The 15,981-nt window shown below is 35.7% G+C and overlaps 1 protein-coding gene across 1 annotated transcript; it reads right to left on the minus strand.

The window, feature by feature from the left end:
* Positions 1-6,039: 6,039 nt before the first annotated feature.
* LOC104850805 (zinc finger protein 214) lies at positions 6,040-7,795 on the minus strand. Its single transcript, XM_010607902.1, is given in 8 exon segments — positions 6,040-6,142; positions 6,144-6,545; positions 6,547-6,790; positions 6,793-6,879; positions 6,882-7,298; positions 7,301-7,674; positions 7,676-7,764; positions 7,766-7,795. Coding segments are annotated over 8 exon segments (1,746 nt in total).
* Positions 7,796-15,981: the final 8,186 nt, after the last annotated feature.

Genomic DNA, 15,981 nt, shown 5'->3' on the forward strand with positions numbered 1-15,981 from the left:
GGTACAAATTAGAACATAACATAGCAAACTGAGGACCCTATGCTCCAAGAAACACTGTGGGACCAACTGAGGGAAATAGGTTCATAGCTTTTATTTTATGGTCACTCTTTAGCTTAATACCATAGGATTGAAATGATAGGCAGAATTATCTGTTTTTTGTTTAAATCATAATTATTTTATTTTTGTAAAAGAGTATGAGTAAGTTTAGGATGTGCATTTCTAGGGGACCATCCATTTCTATAATGTCTTAACCAAGCAGCCATTCTCTCTCTCTCTCTCTTTCTCTCTCTCTCTCTCTCTCTCTCTCTCTCTCTCTCTCTCTCATCTCTCTCTTTGAGACAGGGTCTCACTATGTAGTTGAGACTGATCTGGAACTCACTACTTAGCCCGGGCTGGTCTCAAACTCACAGCAATCCTCCTGCCTCAGCCTCCCGAGTGCTGGGATTACAGGTATGCGCCACCATGCCCAGCAGCCATTGTCTCTTGAGTGAGTCTATGGATAGTTGTGAAGCAGAACTTGAACTCAATAAATTTGAACTCATATTTTATACGTATTTTTCCTGGAAGCCACTCTGATGCTCTCCTTTTATGCTCACTGGGGCTCATGCCAGAAAGAAGATTAAGGACCAACTTTGCACTATCTCTCTTAACATCTGGAAAAAGAACTGATACTTTCAAGCAGACCCGAAGCTATGGGAATAAGAGGCCTGTGACATTTCTGTGAAGCTGGAAAATCTTTGAGAAAGAGTAGTCTGTAAGAAAAATTCATGTCGCTGTGTCACTGGCAGACTCTTTTTCCTTTCCTAAGGCCACTTCTGGGGAATTATTATGCCCTTTCTATGAATCAGCTTCAAGTAAGGTAATAAATAAGATAATATGAGCATTGCTATGAAACTAAAGAGGGCTTTTTCTCCCGGATATGGAGGCTTCTTTTTCTGTGGCTCTCACGTCATGTAGACGTCCCTGAGTCCTTGGAGGGCATCTGATATTCCTTATGGAAATATTGCTAATACTTCATGTAAATGGAAGAAATGGAAGGGATGTTGCAGGCTTTCTTTTCTTTCTCGTTTGTTCTGTGCAAAAATATATTTCATGGTACAAATTTTCCAATCTGAGCTCTCCCAACAACAATTTCTTTCTTTATAAATTAGTATTTCAGTTTTCAACGGTTCTGCCTAACAGCCCGTTTAAAATACATTTTTATCTTACTCTTTCAATTTATGGGAATAATATTCCTACTTAAATTTCTGGCGGCAGTAGAGTCTCACTAAGGTGTACAAAGACCAGTAGTTTTCTGGCATGGTACAGTTTCCCGTAACCTCATTATCACTCCATTTGGTCTCCCCTTTTCTGATAAGGTATCTCTATCCCTCTCTGTTCTTATGGACTTTTTACTTCAATTCACCTTTTTCTTCTTTAATATACATTTATTTTTGGTTTCACATTCAGAGGAAGGTTTATTTCCCTGAGATAAACTATGCTGTGTTTTGAATCTTTCTTTGACTCTAATGAAAACCTTGGGCTGAAATGCATCCTATTCTCTCACATTTCTTTCTCCTTGCTGATTCTTCTCCTATGCTCTCAAAATATCATAATCCCTGCCTGCCTATCATAAGACATTTTCTCTCACTTTTATTTCACTGCCAAACTTATGTACAAAAACTCCACACCTTTCATATTTCCACCACTCATGTTCTTTTTAAACTGTTGCATCCACAGCTCTGTCTCAATTTTCTTTCTTGATAACCAACAATGACCTGGTAAATTTAGGTATTATTCTTGGCTTGTATTTCTTGAAGGGTTGAACAATGGAGATCAGTACAAATATCCTTGAAACTGTGGGTCTTACTTCATTAATCCAGTCTAAACATTTAAAAAATGCTTTAACATGTAATAATTCATGCTGTCCTCAGAGCACTTTATTCAGTGGTACCTTGATTACTATTATTCTACAGATTAGGACAATTGAGTCATCTGCCTAAAGTCCAATGGCCTTGGCTGCCTAATTTAATGGACTCCGCGGTGACATCCCATTACTGCTACCTTACTATGATCTCATTGTTCCTCATGACCGTCATTGGCTCTCATTTTCTCTCTCCACTCATTAAAAAAAATAAAGCAGTCTTGTCTTATTAATAAGACTTTCTAGCAGTCAATCAATACTGCTCTTGCAACATAACTTCTTCATTTTGAATCCAAACTTTCGGTTTATTTGACTACTTGTATTTAAGGAGTCATTTCCATATTCCTGTCCTATTGTATTTTACACCCATCTTTTAAGATACTCCCTTTACAGATCTCCACTTTCTTTGAAAACTTGTGTGGGACAATCTCTCAGACACTTTACTGGAAGTTTAAATGAGAAGTAATGGCCTACTTGAAATTTCATGTCTGCCTCTCTGCTATAGGGAAAATGTCACTAATTAAAGCCTAACCAGGTGTATTGGAAAAGAGGTAATTTTTCCAAAAGAAAACCCACTGCTGTTAGAAAAGGAGAAATGATATTGGGAAATAGCAAAAGAAGTTGTGATAGGTGTTGAATAAATGTTGAAAGAAGTTAGTCGATAAGCTTATGGCATTAATCATTACATTTAGACTTAATTTTGCAAGACTACCATGGCCGATTTGCATTTGTTATCTCTGATTAAAGCTGAGCAAACATATATGGTAAGTAGGGGCTAAAAAATTCAGGGGCAAAAAGCTATGCAAGTCAAGGGCATTGAAAAGATAAATTTAGAACCACCAGCCGGCAGACCCTCATTTGGGTATTTAAATTCTAGACTGTTTGCTGAGAGGTATCCAGAACATTAGGTGATATGTTATCTAAACTATACTTCTGCCTGAATCTAACAATTAGGAAGAATGAAATTAGTCCTGTTCTTCTATTAATTCTCTTTATTCTCTTAGGTTGACCTCAACTCTAGGGGTGGACAATTGGATTAATAATGTACTGTGCAAGGGTGGCCAGCTTGTGGTACATACAGCTTTCCATCTTTCCATGGACATCCGGGGCTTCTTATTCTATTATTGCTATCATACTTGCCACATTCTATTATGCTTATCTGGGCATGCATCTGCTTTAAGTTCCTGGGATCTTGACTTTATATCTCATATCTCTGCAAGCTTCACGGACCCCTTGGCTGTTGAAGTTTCTGAACAAATTATTCAACAAATGTAGGATGAATGCTTTTTTGGATCTCTATTTTTGTGATAATTGTGATAGCCCATATGCCAAGTAAGAGAGTGTCCTATGTGGAGATGTGTTTTGATTTGTTTGTTTTATCGCATCTTATCTCCCTAAATGAATCAAAATGGTTCATATGTATGATAAAGTAGGATAAAAATATAGTGGTGAATAAATATGAGTAAAGGTAACACTATGGTAGGAAATGAAGATATACTAGGGATGCTGTTGATGTAAAAGTTCATACTCAAAGTTGCATGAGAAAGGATATATATAAAATGATTCCGAGTTTTTCTTTGAGAAAACAGAGAAGATATGGTAGGTAGAAGGTCCTAATAACCTCAGTGAATGAGAATTTTATATGCCACCAACATGAACTAAGATTAACAACATCAACAAGAATGAAAAGCTGGAACTAGAGGAGGAGGGAGAGAGTGGAAGGAAGGGGATTAAAAACGGAGCAAGTTCATTCATGTATGTGCATCCTTTCTCCACGATGAGTGTAAGAGGCATGTGGGGCAAACATGCACCAACAAAACAAAATAGGTCAGACAGAAAAAAGGAAAGAGAACCAAGCCAAGTTTTGGTGGACAAAATACAAATCACACACAAAGGTAAACTCTAGTTTTTATTTCATTCTTAGTTCGTCTTTTAGGCAATATCATACCTGAGAGATGTTTCTATTATGGGTGTGTTAGTCTTCCATTTCCAGGGCAAATATCTGAGATTAACGACTTAAAAGGAAAAAAAGTTGTTTTGATTCACAGTTTCTGTCCATTGCTGTGGGGCTGTGGGGGAGGCAGAACATTGTGGTGGGGAGAATGTGGCTGAGTAGCTCATGGCAAGTGCAAGACGGGGGTGAGAAACAAGAGCCCAATATCTCACCAAGAGCATGACCCTAATGACTGTTTTTCTCTAACTAAAAGTTTCTGTCAGCTTCCAATAGTGCCATCAAGTGATGACCAAATCTTTAACACCTGCGTGAGCTATTGGGGAACAATGAAGACCCAAACTATAAAAACAGATCTTCCTCACTAAGATGCCAAGTGATGTGGTGGGAAAATTCTCCCGTAAGTTTGTAATAAATAAGATCCTTTTGATGCTTTTCATATTTCTCAAAATTAATAGATATTCCAACATCAACTTTAATATAGAAAGAGTTTATTTTAAACAGCCACAGCAATATGTTATAATTATATTCCTTCAATATTATGCTTGGATGTAAGATAATGTCTGGAATACCTGGAAAAGTTTATACACACTAGAATACCTGAAAGAATATGTACACACTTATTTTAAAGAATCATTCAAAGTATGTTTCATTTTTTTCTCTGTGGATTAAACCTAACTTGCAGGATTAATAAAACACTGTTCTCCCTAAATATAAAATAAGATTATATATTATCAATGAAAATCAATATGAAATTGACATGCTTTGTAAAAATTAGTTATATTTATTGAATTTATTATAAAATTTATATCTGAGTAGATGGTTGTACCTTATCATATAGAGATTGGTCAAAGCTTAAGCTAATTTCTAGGCCTCTTCTAGCACATTGGAGAGGAGCTGCCAATGATCACACATTTTTATCACAGAAACAGCTACAAGAGTTTTATGTTATATTTTTAAAAAGAGAACTGTGAAAAATCTTACATGGTCAAACTAATTGAAAACAAAGTAGCTAATCTTAATCTTGGTGATCCTTTAAAATCAAATAAAATCTACAATCTGGATTTTTATTCCTAAATACCTTGACCTGTCAAATTAGGCTGCTAGAGATATAGCAATAATTTATTGAAAAATATCCACACAAAGTGCTATTGTTGACTTCTCTGTAGCTGGTTTTCAGGCTATTTTTTATAATGGCAATTTTGGTAGAAGCACAAGAACTGAGGTCATTTCTACGTAGTTTAAATAATAAATCTTTGTTATCAGCATGTAGAATGCTATATTCTCTACAAGCGAGGGAAAGAATTTATAAATATCATCAACAAGTAGTTTTAAGTCAGGAACAGACTAATTAAAAGTAGATCAGAGTATATAATCCTTGACTCAGTACAGACATTTGTCTCTCCTATATGCTAGAATATTTCATTAATGACAAGATGTTCAAATTGGAAAAAGAATATTAAAATTGTTCCAGGAAAAAAATTGGAATTCTGACCAAATTCTAAAAATTGGAATTCCTATTCCAAACATACTGGACTTCAGTTTGAAAATGAATACTGATCCTTATGAAATACATGAGATGTGGAGGAAGACTTCCATGGAAGATTGTTTTTAATTTTTAACTCAGAAAAGCCCAGGTGGTTGAGATATGTAAAAATATTTTTTAGAAGTAAAGTGTGAGTCTTTTTAACAAATACTATTCGTAAATGTTAACCCTTTAAGCAAGAGGAATTCTCTTTACTGAAACAAAGACGATGGCCCACATTGCCATGAGATATATTAATTCGTGAGATGTGACACTTGTACTAATTTGTCTGTCTAAAGCTAAGTGGTACAGGTTCCAAAAGAAAAGGCATGCAGCAAGATTCAATCTCATGCTCATGCTGATGCATTCCAATGGTATGCAGCAATAAAGTCATTGCCTATGTGTACTATCTTCTTAATTTTTTATATATTTTTATGACTATGTGTAATACATATAGTACATAAAATATACTTTAATTTTAAATATATAATAATCCTCCTAATGATCTCCGCTTGAAGAAAATCATTCTTAGTGGGAGTTAGGAGAAACTTTCATTGTCGCTTGGCATTACTTGTGTTTTTGTAGGTTTTCTTTTCCAGCAGCACTTAGTGAGTTTCAAGGTTAAGATTTGTTTAAAACTATTAACTAAGTGAACAAGACTTATAAGGATTCTCTGCCATGATTATTGTGAAGATGTGAATTCTGGTCAAATCCTGTATAATATTCATAGCATTTGTAACTTGTTTCTCCCCTGTGGACTCTGATGAATTTGAACAGCTGAGCTGTGACTGAAACCCTTGCCACACTTTATACACCGATAAGGCTTCTCTCCTGCATGGACTCTCTGATGGATGTGAAGATTAGAGCTGTGACTAAAACCTTTTCCACAATCATCACATTTATGGGGTTTTCCTGCAGTATGCACTCTCTGATGAATGAGAAGATATGAATGCTGACTGAATCCTTTTCCACACTCCCCACATTTATAGGGTTTCTCACCAGTGTGCACTCTCTGATCAGTGTGAAGCTTTGAACCCTTGCTGAAGCCCTGCCCACATTCATGGCAAGTGTAGGGTTTCTCCCCTGTGTGGACCTTCTAGTGAATTCGAAGTTCTGAGCTGTGACCAATGTCCTTTCCACAGCTGTGACATTTATAAGGCCTCTCTCTGATGAAGTTGGAGATTGGAGCACTGGGTAAAGCACTTAACACAGTCATCACATTTGTAGGACTCCTCACCTCTGTGTGCTAATTGATGAATTTGAAGATTTGAGCTCTGACTGAAGCCCTTACCATGCTCATCACACATATATGGTTTTTCTCCTGTGTGGACTCTCTGGTGAACATGAAGTACTGAACTACGACTAAAATTCTTACTGCACTGGTCACACTTAAAAGGCTTCTCACTTATGTAAGTCTCTTGTGAATGTGAAGTAATGATATTCTACTGAGGTCCTTGGGTTTCATTTCTATGTGGACTCTTTGATTGTGAAGACAAGAGATTGACTAACTCTCTTACCGCATGTATTATAGATATAAGGTGTTTCCTCTGCACAGACTTTCCGATTAAAGTGAACTCCTGAGCTCTGACTAAAGGTACTGCCAACTTCAACACATCCATGCTGCTTCCTCCCTGTGTGGATTCTCGGATGTTTGAATAAATCTCATCTCTCAGAGAAGCAGGATGTACTGAAAAAATTTTAATAGAGCTTTTCTCCAAGAGGATTTTTCTTGTGAAGAACATACCGTGAGTTCCAAAACTAAACTTTTTTACATTTACTACATCCACAATAGTTCTCTTGCATAGAGCGTTTCAGTAGATTATTTTGCCATATTTCCCCAGTGTACTCTGCAAGTGTTTCTTCCACTGGAATTGAAGAGTTGTGAGCAACAAGCTTCTCATTTGTTTCCATGCAAAAAAAGTACATATACCAAGATGGTATCAGTCCCCTTGAAAACCATAGTAATCACTCATACAAACTTCTCTAAAATAATCTTGATTATTTTTTGTTTTTAAGGACTGCCGAGGTATATACTTTTTGCATTGTAAGTTTCAGGAATTATTGCCTTCAAAAGTCAGTTTATAGTTTCCATAGCCTGGTGCTTGTGTGGAAAAAATGAACAACTCTTGACACTGGGAAGGTTATTTGGCATCTCCCTGTTGAATGGTTTCCTTATAGTTCTGATTCTCACATATCTAAATGCCAGCATTCCTCCAGACTTGCCAGCAAAGAAAAGTTGGATATTCTAAATATTTCAGTATTTCTTCTTGTGGTTTGTAGCAATCATTCAGGTTTCACGACATTCGTGTAGTTTTCTCACATGACCTCCCAGTAGAGATATTTTGGAGAAGAATCCAGGAATTTGCACTCCTCCAAAGTAAAAGTAAATAGTTACATCTTCAAATGTTGCTACCATCTGGTCAAAGACCACGATAGAGGTAGAGTGGAAACTGGGAGAGTTAATTCCAAGTCTCTATCTGAAGCAGAAGAAAGCAGCGTCAGCTATACAGAATGATACCAATATTTTTCATCTAAAAGTATTTGAAGTGTGGTAAATATACATTCTGATTTTTCACTTAAATCATTTTTAGGTCTACAATTCAGTAGTATTAAGTATATTCACACTGTTGTGCAATCATCACCACTCTTTTCATACAACACAACTAAAGCTTTGTGTCCTTTAAACAATAAGTTCTGATTTGTCCTTCCTGTCAGTGGCTGCCAAGCACCAGTCTACTTTCTGTATCTATGAATGTGAGTACTCGTGGTACTTCATGTCAATAGAACCCAGTCTGTGTTTTTGTGACTGGCTTTCATACTTAGCACGATGTCCTGAAAGTTCATCCATGTTGTAGCATGTGTCAGAATTTACTCCCTTTGAAAAGCTGAATAATATTCTATTTATATAAATATACTGATTTTGTTTACCCATTCATCCATCAATGGAAACAGGTTGTGCATAATGGTACTATGAAGACTGTGTGAAAATATGTGAGACCCTGCTCTCATTTTTTTAGGATGTACACTCAGAGCTGAAATTGCTGGATAGTATAGTAATTCTATGTTTACATTTTTGAAGGAGTTGACAGTACTTGTTAATGTGTGCGTGCATGTGTGCGTGTGTGTGAGTGTAAAACCATCCCGATGCTTGTGAAGTAGTATTTCACTGTGGTTTTGATTTGTAATTCAATATTGATTAGTAATGTTCAGAACGTTTTCATGTGCATATCTTCTTTAGAGCAAAATTTAACCAGGTTGCTTACCCACTTTAGAAATTAGAGTTAGATTGGTTTTGTTGTTGTGGTTCTTCAGTTATAGGACATTTTTATATATTTTGGATATTGACACATTTACAGATATATGATTTGCAATTATTTTCTGTTATTCTGTGGGTTGTTAATTGTGTCTTATAATGGAGTTTTAAATTTTGGTGCAATTCAATTTATCCATATTTGTGTGTGTGTGTGTGTGTGTGTGTGTGTGTGTGATTATACCTGAGAAATCCTTTCCAAATTGTGGTCTTCATTTCTAAATGAGTAAATAAAGAACAGATGATTCCACCTTTATGCAAATTCTTGCAGATTATAGCAAAGAGAAACTACTTTCAAGTTGCTTCTGTGTGGTGTAAGTAACCCAGATATAAAAATACAATAAAAATCAATATGGAAAAAGTAAATTATAGAACTGTTGTACTTACTAATATAAATAAAAAGAATATATTTACAAATAAAGTCAAAATAGTATATAAAATGAACAATAAACTATCACTAATTTAATATTATCCCCAAATATTAATTTAATATTAGAAAAATACAGAAATGTATTAAAGACTTAGTAGATTAAAATAAGGCAGATAAATTATTGATAATCTCTAATATTTATTATTATTATTTAAACCTACTTGCAAATTTAAATGAGCAAGATTCCTCAATCTAATGACCAGTTAATGAAATGACATACCATATAACGCTAAGAAAAAAAAACAGTAGTGGCATTTAAAAAGATATATAAATCTTAGCAGTATAACATTAAGTAATACCTTTTTTATTTATTTTTGTTTTTTCTCATTGAGTTTATTAGTACATTTTAGGTATAGAGTACAGTTACATTCATCATTGGGATCCTGTACCTTTACATGACAGGTCTTGGTACTCATTTTTTCCCCATACTTGTGCCCTCCCTTCACCCCCTCCTCCCTTCCTTATTTACAAAATCTTTATTTCCAGTTTTTCATTTTCTCATATTTTTTCTTTTCCCTTATTTCCTTTCCCCTACCCTTCCCAGTTCCCCTACACATTTAGCCCTTTTTTTCCTATTTCACATTGTCAATTATACCATTAGGATCTTATTTATAATTATAGTTTTTCACACCAGAAAAACTATTTGGTATTTACACATGTGTGTCTTATTTATTTCACTTAAGAGTATATTCTCAATATGCATCCATTTTCCTATGAATGACTCTAATTTCTCATTCTTTATGGCTGAGTAGTATTCCATTTTATAGAAAAACCACATCTTCTTTATCTAGTCTCCAACTGATGTGCAAATGGGCTGTTTCCAAATTTTAGCTATTACAAGCTGTGTCGCTATAAACATGAGTGCACATATATCACTGTGATATGATTCTTTTAAATCTTTTGGAAAGATATCCAGCAGAGGGATGGCTGGGTCAAATGGAACCTCTAGTTGCAGCTCTTTGAGGTATCTCCATATTGATTTCCATAATGGTTGCACCAGTCTGCACTCCAGCTAGCAATGAAGAAGGGTTCCTTTCTCCCCACAACTCCACCAAAATTTGTTATTGGTTGATTTCTTGATAGCAACCATTCTTTGTGGGGTGAGGTGGAATCTCAATGTTGTTTTCATCTGCATCTCAGGAATGACCAGTGATGTGGAACATTTTTTCATATATTTACTTGCTGCTTTTACTTCTTGGTCTGAGAAATGTCTGTTCATTTCAGATGCCCATTTTTGAATCGGGTCTTTATATTTGGGGGGGCTGATTGTTTTGAGTTCTTATTTTCTAGATAAGAGTCCTTTGTCTGAGGAACAGCTGGTAAATTTTTTTCCCACATTGTAGGTTGTCTCTTAGTTCTGTTGATGGTTTCTTTTGCAGTGCAGAGCTTTTTAATAAGATGAGATCCCAGTTGTTGATTCTTTCTGCTTGTTCCCTTGCTACTGAGGATTTATAAAGTCTTTTCCTATGGCAATGTCTTCAAGAGTTCTGCGTAACTTATCCTTCAGCAAATTTAGTGTCTCTTTTTTCATATTTAGATTTTTTTTTTTTTTTTTTTTTTTTTTTTTTTTTTTTTTTTTTAGAACTTGGGTCTTTGTGCTTGCAAGGCATGCCACCAAACCGCTGAGCTAAATCCCCGGCCCTCATATTTAGATCTTGAATCCACTTGGATTTTAGTTTAGTGCACGGTAAAAGATAATGGTCTAGTTTTAATTTTTGGTAGGTTGAAATCCAGTTTTTCCATCATTTATTAAAGAGACTATCTTTCCTCCACTGAGGATGGTTGGCCCCTTTGTCAAAGATGAGGCAGCTGAGTCCATCTGGAGTTGTTTCTGTATCTTCTAATCTATTCCACTGATCCTCAGGTCTGTTTCTTTGCCAGTACCAAGCTGTTTTTAAAATAGTGGCTTTGTAGTATAGTTTCAAATTGGGAATTGTTATACCCACTGCCATGTCTGTTGCCTAGGATGGCTTTTGCTATTCTAGGTCTCTTCTGGTTCCAATTGAATTTTGGATTATTTTTTCTAGTTCTCTGAAATAAAGTATTGGAATTTCAATAGGGATTGCATTGAATCTGTATAGCAGTTTTGGTAGTATGGCCATTTTCACAATATTGATTCTTCCTACCCAGGAGCAGGGGATAACTTTCCATTTTCTTATATCCTCCTCTATCTCTTTTTTCAGAGTGCTGCAGTTCTCAGTGTAGAGGTCTTTTGCTTCTTTTGTTAAAGTGATTTCCAGATACTTCATTTTTTGGGGTGCTATTGTGAAAGGAATTGTTTCCCTAATTTCTCTCTCAGTGAATCTGTTATTTGTGTACAAGAGGGTTATTGATTTTTATGTCTTTTTTATAAAGTGAAAGTAACTGAAGTTAAATTAAAAAATTTTTTTAAAAAAATGAAGGTCTCCAGCATAAAATGGCTTGACCTAAAATGTCTTAAAATTTACTGTGGTGAAAAGTGACGCATTGCCATTACAACTCCTACTACAAATTTTGGATTCTGATCTTTTTTCCCAGGGTAGCCATACAGTAATGTGCTCTCTGTGATGCTGGAGGCGGCCGCAATCCACTGCTTTAAGTCAACCAGCCACACAATCATGAAGGTAAATGACTAGGACTAATACTCTACAGTGTAATGTGTTCCTAAGCTATGATGCTTGATAGGCTAGACATAATAACTGCAATTTTGGTTTATAATATTTTCAACTTACCCAAGGCTCTTTGAGGTGTTACCCAATGTAAATTGAAGATAATTTATATGTGAATGCAGTAAAACTATGTTAAAAAGAAAGCTACCAAAGAATTGACAAGAGATTCTGGAGGATGGCACTTTGCAAGGGAAAAACCATGGCCTGAGACAGGGATGCAAGATTTTTGTTTTTGTTACTTTTCGTATTTTTGAGACAATGTACCTGACACTCAATGTTAAAGGAGGAAGGTTTATTTAGCTCAGTTTGTACACGTTTCAGTCCATAATTGGCTGGCTCCAAGGCAAGGTGATGCCTCAGAGAAGAAAGAGTTCATGGGGGAGCAGAAGGTAGCAAGGCAGCAAAAATGGACCACAGCTCTTTCTATCCCTTATATCTGCTCCAGGCTACTTAGGGCAGGTAGCACTCACACCCTTAATCCTAGTGCCCTTAGGCCTAGCATTACACTATGAATCAATCCCAGCATCACACATTCTAGGCCCAGCCACCTCTGAAAAAGCCCCATCCATGGTTTCATGAGGCTTTGGGAGGACATCTAGACTTAAGCCATAACAATGCTATTCAAAAAATCCTGACTTTTGGAGAATGGTGCTTTCGTAGTATCTTATTACAGAATTAAATAGAAGGAATCAACCAAAAAAAAAAGTGAATCAGGTTTGGAGTGATGATCACATATATATCATGAACCATAAGTTATGGATTAGTTCAATTTCATGCAACCGAGGTCAAAGGAAAGAAAAAGACATTTAAGCATAATGTGGAGAAGAAATTAATAGGGCAGTTCTTAGAGACAATGTGCTGGAAATTTTGGTTTTGTAATGTTTTTAATTATTTTTTTAAAGGATGGCAGGACTTAGTGATTTTATAGACAGGGAAAATATAACAATGACAATAAGGCTGGGGACATAGGACAGAAAAAGAATAACCATGCATTGCTCTACTATCCTGTGTTTATCTCTTTGGAGAAGATACACAGAAGGGCAACAGTTGGGTTGAATTAGTTTTTGATATCTGAGGAAACTTCACACTAGTTTAGGTAGTGCTTTTGCTAGTTTTCTTAAGTCATTTGCAGGAAAATGGATACACTTCAAGACCATAGTGCTAAGCGAAACAAATCAGGGGGGCATTCCATTAAAAACTGCAGGATTTCTCTTACATGAAAAACCCAAAAGGTAAATAAAAGAGCAAAATAAATGATGGATAATAAGAAACAGAGAGGCAGATCTTTTATAAAAGGAAGGGGAGCAAGAGATGGAAGAGGAGGGAAGAGAAGGGGATTAAAAAAAAGAATTCAGATGTGTTATGTGCATGTACCGATTACCCATGATGAATGGAATCATTACGAGTTGCAAACATGTACTAATAAAAATTGGAAAAAATGAACCAGAACAGCCATCATGCTGAGGAAGATTGGAATCAGAACACTGAGGTGAAATTTTTACAGGGTCTTTTCTTCACCCTATCAAAAATGAGAGGAAGAGGTGTGAGTAGAAGATAGTGCAGTTATGGTGGCTTGAATTGGCAGGCGTTCCCTTGTTATTATTTATGATTTATATTTTCTCTTTAGAGCGGAAATCAAAGCCATCTTCTGAGTGAGAGGAAGAGGTAGCATGTAGGCAGTATGGCGGGGGTTGTGAGCTTTTGTAGAACTCTGGCTCAGCACAGGGACATTTAGGTTTGGGTCCTGGCCTCCCGAGGATAGTGTACATGTTCATCTGTTCACTCATCTCTACGGTGATTTCATTTTCTTTCTTTTTCTTCTATTTCCTTTTTCTCTTTCTTTCTTAAACTTATTGCCAAGTTTCCACTAAAAAATTTCTAAGGGTGGCATTAATACAACTTTAATGTGACAATGTGATTTTAGAGTCATTTAAGCATTGGTTGGGTAAGGACTGCTTACGCTGACTCAAATGCCCTCACTCGACCATCAACAGTGGAAGAAGGGGTTGACTCTGAAAGGAGGTGCCCTCTCCCATCCAAAGATGAGTTTCTGAGAAGGGAGATACTACTTTTTACAGACAAAGTAATAGAAGTCCACCATACTACCGCTGATATTGATGCTGTGAAGATTCAAAAGTAACACTAAAGAAACAATTTCTGGCCATAATTGGAGGGTTCTAGTTAAGGATAAAGGTTGCTACAACCTAGGCTGTAATACTGTGTGATTTCACCACCAGTACCCTGGAATTACGATATCAATGAACCTCATTTCAGGGAGATGTGACAGGAAAAAGAAAATGGTAAGAAAAAAAAAGACTAAAAAAAGTTGGTCATGCTGACAAGTTAGAGGATGGAGAGATGGGTGATTGATATCATCAAAGGCATATACATAAAAGGAGAATTGGGAGTAAACAGAGATCCAAATAGCTTTTTCTTTTTAAAATAAATATGTGTGATGGCAGTGAAGTCTGAAGTTAAGGGTACATATTTTCAAGGTTTACTTTCATGTTTCAAGCATGGATAATTGCAGGGTATGTTCTAGGTTCTGGCTCTGGAGGTAGTTTACTAAGGGGTAAACAATATGATTGAAAATGACAAGTTGAAAAAGCAGATGCTAAGATCCGGATGAGCCATTGATATGTACAGTAGCGTCAGCCGGGTTGCTGGGAAGTTTGGGGTAAGCAGAGGACATTAAACCAGATGGTGAAAGCTCTCGTGAATTATGAGACACATACTTGGTTAGAGTTCCCATATTTATTACAGTGATTATTAGAAACTATTTCTCTCTAGGGACTGTAAAATATGAATGCCGTTTCTTGCCATGTACTCATATTAACCACATGTGGTAACATTTTGGATATGAAATTTATTAAATAGGCAAAAATGGATTCATGAACAATGGATACATTTAATAAAATGCTTATTGTTTAGCTAGTATGACATACCTGGAGAGTTATAGACATTACATTTTTTGACTTTAAAGAATTTTTAATTTGTGGGAGTCAGGCATAGGGCATGAGTTGAAAAGGAAAGTAAATGTACACAACAAGTGTTTGTATGAACGATAGGTCAATTTTATTTGGCTTTTCTATTAACTTTGCATGAAAGAAATGTGGACTTCTTTAGGAGCTCCTTTATTTGTGTGGCTAGAAGCTATATTTTTTATACGGTTTTTTAAAATCAAAGATTGAAGCAAGTTGTCCCCAAACAGAATATCCTTTTTATTTTTTACTCTCTACTGAGGAACTTTTAGTTTCTATAAGGTTTTACCTTTTCTTACTCAGGGGAAATTCCTAATATCATTATTTTCATCCTTTCCTTTCTGCAAAGTATATGCTCTTCAATTTGGGAATTTCAGAAAAAGCATTACTCATTTCAGAAATATCTCAGAAAAAGCAGAGCTTCATAGACTAATTCCCCCCCCCTTTGGTTTCTTCCAAAAGTTTTCACAGTTTTTGTGGATCTGTGTAACACCGATGGAAGAACCCCCCAACCCCCATGGTCTAAGTAGAAGGCTATAGTCTCTGTTTATCATGAAGAAAATAATTTTTTATGGAAACTGTAACTTATGAAAAACTGTATTAGTAGGCCATTTGGGAGTGTCTATGTTGCTCCTCAAGCAAAAAAAAAAAAATTCCTTTTCACACAAATCACTAAATTGTTATTCAGGTTTCATTGCTAGGAGACATGGCCTCTTGCCGTGACATACTTCTCAGTGCTACATCCAGGAATACTCTTTGCCAATTAGAAAATTCTTTCCATTTCTGGAAAAAAAGAGAAAGGAGTCCAGTTATTGTCATGTGGCCAGAGTAGTACAAAAGATAATTTTAAACACAGTAACATCATACTCTGAAAATCTTTTAGAGAGAAAAAAAATAAGGAAATTTCAAAATCTACAGTACATTCTTTAAGTATTCCAACCAAGAAAGCCAAATGAAAAATGAGTTCATATTTCTGTTATATCTCTGGCTCAAAAAACAGCTGGAAATTGAGAGTATATGGAAAACTATAGAAGAGTTAAAAAAAGGAATTATCGTCATAGTGAGCAATGATTTAAATATTCAATTAAGAATATTGTCCAGAATGAACAACAGTAGTTCTGCCAATAGTTCTAACTTTGAATATGAATTTATTTCTATATATGGCTCTTGGTAAAAGTCCTGCTATTTGTAATTAATTGCAACTTAACTTTCCTATTTTTGTTTTATCACTGA

This window comes from Fukomys damarensis, unplaced genomic scaffold, assembly GCF_012274545.1.
Source record: "Fukomys damarensis isolate Sample0158 unplaced genomic scaffold, DMR_v1.0_HiC HiC_scaffold_3, whole genome shotgun sequence".
Lineage (NCBI taxonomy): Eukaryota > Metazoa > Chordata > Mammalia > Rodentia > Bathyergidae > Fukomys > Fukomys damarensis.